Here is a 3,195-nt window from a genome sequence, read left to right as displayed (position 1 = left end):
TGCACTGATTGAGCGCGCTTTCACCTGCACTGATTCAAGAGCTTGTGATTCTCAGGCTTTGTGCAGCCATACACGCGACTTGCACGTGGAATTGCTCCGCCAGCGCATTCACATTCCACAGCTTCATAGCTTCAAAAAGTCCGTTGCTGGCTCAACTCAGCTACCAAATTTGGACTCGACTGACATCTGTACCTTCAGTGGCGCAAATCAAATACATCAAAGCCAGAAAGCCAGCGGCAGAGCCAGAAGCAGACGCCATGCCTCCAAAGAGAGGATCCGCCGCAAAGGCCAGCGCAAAAGACGCGGCCGACAAGCCAAAGGCCAACACCAAGGCCAAGATCACCAAACCAGCGCCGAAAGGCAAAGCAGCTGCGACAAAGTCAGGCGCCAAAGGCAAGACAGCCGCCGCGAAGACCAATGGCACAGCAAAGACCAGCCGCGCAATGAAGTCTGCAGCCTCAGACAGTGCTGAGACTGATGGAGAGGCTGAGATTAAGAAGACTGCCACAAAGGCGAAGAGTAAGTCATTGTCCCCCTATATCATGGAAATACGCCCGCTCGACGCGTCTGGGTTTGTCCAGCTGCGCGGCAGCAAACATGTCTCCTTCACGCGCCTCGATGCCCCTCTGCTTCATTGATGGAATGAATCGCTTACACATTGCTACAGCCACAAAGAAGACCACTACTACCAAGAAAGCAAGCTCGACCGAGCCAGCAGCTCCCGCACCGAAAGCCTCTCGTAAGCGCAAGGCAGATGGCGAAGCACCCGCCGCCCCAGCAAAGAAAGTCAAGGTTCTCGTGAAGGGACCTGTGCTGAAGGAGCCGCCGACACAACCACTAAATGTCTACGTCTTTGGCGAAGGCACCGCAGGCGAGCTCGGCCTCGGCACCGCAAAGAACTGCGTTGATGTCAAGCGACCACGCCTTAACCCGAATCTCAGCGCGAAAGATGTGGGAGTCGTACAGATTGAAGCTGGTGGCATGCACGCAATCGCGCTCACAAAAGACAACAAGATCTTGACATGGGGTGTCAACGATCAAGGCACACTCGGTAGAGACACCACATGGGATGGTGGACTCAAAGACATGGACGAAAACGCATCGGACAGTGACTCCGAGAGTGGAGACGACAACGGCCTGAACCCCAAGGAGAGCACACCAGGGGAGGTCGATTGGTCACAGACTCAGCTGGCCGAGGGCACGCGCTTTGTTGAGGTTGCAGCAGGCGATTCTACCTCATTCGTCCTCACAGATGATGGCAAAGTCTACGGTTGGGGCACGTTCCGAAGTAACGACGGTATCTTCGGCTTTACTCCTGAGCACAAAGTCGCAACTCGACCAGTCCTCATCTCGAACCTCAAGAATGTCACCACAATAAGAGCGGGCGCAAATCACGCCCTTGCAATGGACACAAAAGGCGCTGTATACGCCTGGGGCTCCGGCCAGCAAAACCAACTTGGTCGCCGCATAGTAGAGCGCACCAAAGCGGAAGGTCTTATCCCGCGAGAATTTGGTCTGCCAAAAGGCCCAAAGAAGGGCATCACTTCGATCTCGACAGGAGCGTACCACAGCTTCGCAATCTCAAGAACAGGCGATGTGTACGCATGGGGTCTCAATAACTTTGGCGAGACAGGCATCATGGACAATGCCGGCCAAGACGATGCAGTAATCATGAACCCACGGGTCGTCACAGCCCTAAAGGGGAAGAACATCACCACCATTAAGGGAGGTGGTCATCACTCCCTCGCCGCTACCGAAGAAGGCGACTGCCTCATCTGGGGTCGCATTGACGGATCTCAAACGGGTATTGCCCAGAGCGAGATCGACAGTCTCACCGGCGCCGCCATCATCAAGGACGAGAAAGATCGTCCGCGCATTCTCGCGCAGCCATACAAGGTCCCCGCCATCGATGGCGCCGTCACACACGTCGCAGCCGCGTCCGACCACAACATTGTCATCACCAAGCAGGGCAAGGCCTGGTCTTGGGGTTTCTCTGCCAATTACCAGACTGGTCAAGGCACAGACGACGACGTCAAAGTCGCCACGATGATTGACAACACCGCCGTCCGGGAAAAGAAGCTCAACGGCGCTACCACCGGCGGCCAATTCAGCATTATTACCGCGCCTGCCGATGAAGTCCCAATGACCAACGGCATTTAAGCATTGAAGGAAGGGATAAAAGGGAAAAAGTTGCATTTTGAGTTTCGCACATGGAATGGAGTTTTGCATAAGAAGGAAGGAGGAACGACAGTACAACGAATGGATTATGGGCTTTTTAATTATGCGAAGGAAGGCTTTGACTCCTTGAAAGGGTTGAGTTGGCTGGTCTTGAGCAGACTTTCTGTGGTGTTGAGTAGCTTTGACTCCCTGAGAGGGTTGAGTTGGTGAAAAATGGAATTTGTTTACTTCATGATTGATTTTCGATTCTGAGACCTTGTTGAGTCGATGCTGCTGAGGTATGTTTGCGGGCCTCGCAGCGCAGTTCAGATATCGGAGTGACATGGCAAGTGAGCATACTAACAGGTCACCTACATCGTCGTAGGCTTTATCGGTTAACGGTAGTTGGAGCTGCTAGGGTTGGTTTTCGAGCGTTATAGAATCGGGAAGATAATAGAGCGATATGAAGGGAGAATATACCGAGAGCTTATACTAATAATATTACGCTTCTATAATAGGATAATGTCGCGGGTACTAGGGATTATTTTGAACTCTTACAGGCTTTCTAAGAGAATAGAGCGCTATTATAGCCTAATAGAAAGGAAGGGGTATAGGGATAAGCTAACTAATCGAGGAAATAGTTACCTCCTATAATTAGCCTTCCCTTCTATATAATTATAATTAAATTATCTATAATAATAACTTATATAATAGCTATAGTAAGGAAGTATCGTAAGAGCTTATATTATTATCGAGTATTATGATATTTCCGATAATAACGGAGATAAGAGCTTATAAGATTAGTTCTTAACGCTCCGAGTCGTAGGCTTAACGAGATAGTAGAGCGCGTAGGTAAGAATAATAGATTATAGGTATCGGAGGAAGTAAGTACTTATATAAAAGGACTATCTCCTTCTAGAAGCGGCCTCTATAGATACCTTAGGTTCTACTAAGGAACCGGCTCTAGCGGATTCTATAGCTAGGACATTTAGTTTAACCGTCCTAGTAGCAATCTTGTCTAGCCTTGTCCTTAGTATA

The 3,195-nt window shown here is 50.2% G+C and overlaps 2 protein-coding genes across 2 annotated transcripts; both read left to right on the top strand.

Annotated features, from left to right (window-relative positions):
* Positions 1-642: 642 nt before the first annotated feature.
* Positions 643-2,160, top strand: MYCFIDRAFT_146417 (uncharacterized protein; the record flags this gene model as incomplete). The annotated part of the gene is made up of 1 exon (XM_007933901.1): positions 643-2,160. The coding sequence occupies one exon, from the start codon at positions 643-645 to the stop codon at positions 2,158-2,160; it is 1,518 nt and encodes a 505-aa protein (XP_007932092.1).
* MYCFIDRAFT_209322 (uncharacterized protein) lies at positions 1,728-2,556 on the top strand (the record flags this gene model as incomplete). Its single annotated transcript, XM_007933900.1, has 4 exons — positions 1,728-2,220; positions 2,252-2,380; positions 2,443-2,495; positions 2,524-2,556. The coding sequence occupies exons 1-4, from the start codon at positions 2,211-2,213 to the stop codon at positions 2,554-2,556; spliced, it is 225 nt and encodes a 74-aa protein (XP_007932091.1). The 5' UTR covers positions 1,728-2,210.
* Positions 2,557-3,195: the final 639 nt, after the last annotated feature.

This window comes from Pseudocercospora fijiensis (assembly GCF_000340215.1).
Source record: "Pseudocercospora fijiensis CIRAD86 unplaced genomic scaffold MYCFIscaffold_12, whole genome shotgun sequence".
In the NCBI taxonomy this organism is placed as follows: Eukaryota; Fungi; Ascomycota; class Dothideomycetes; order Mycosphaerellales; family Mycosphaerellaceae; genus Pseudocercospora; species Pseudocercospora fijiensis.
This window is presented reverse-complemented; position numbering and strand designations above follow the sequence as displayed.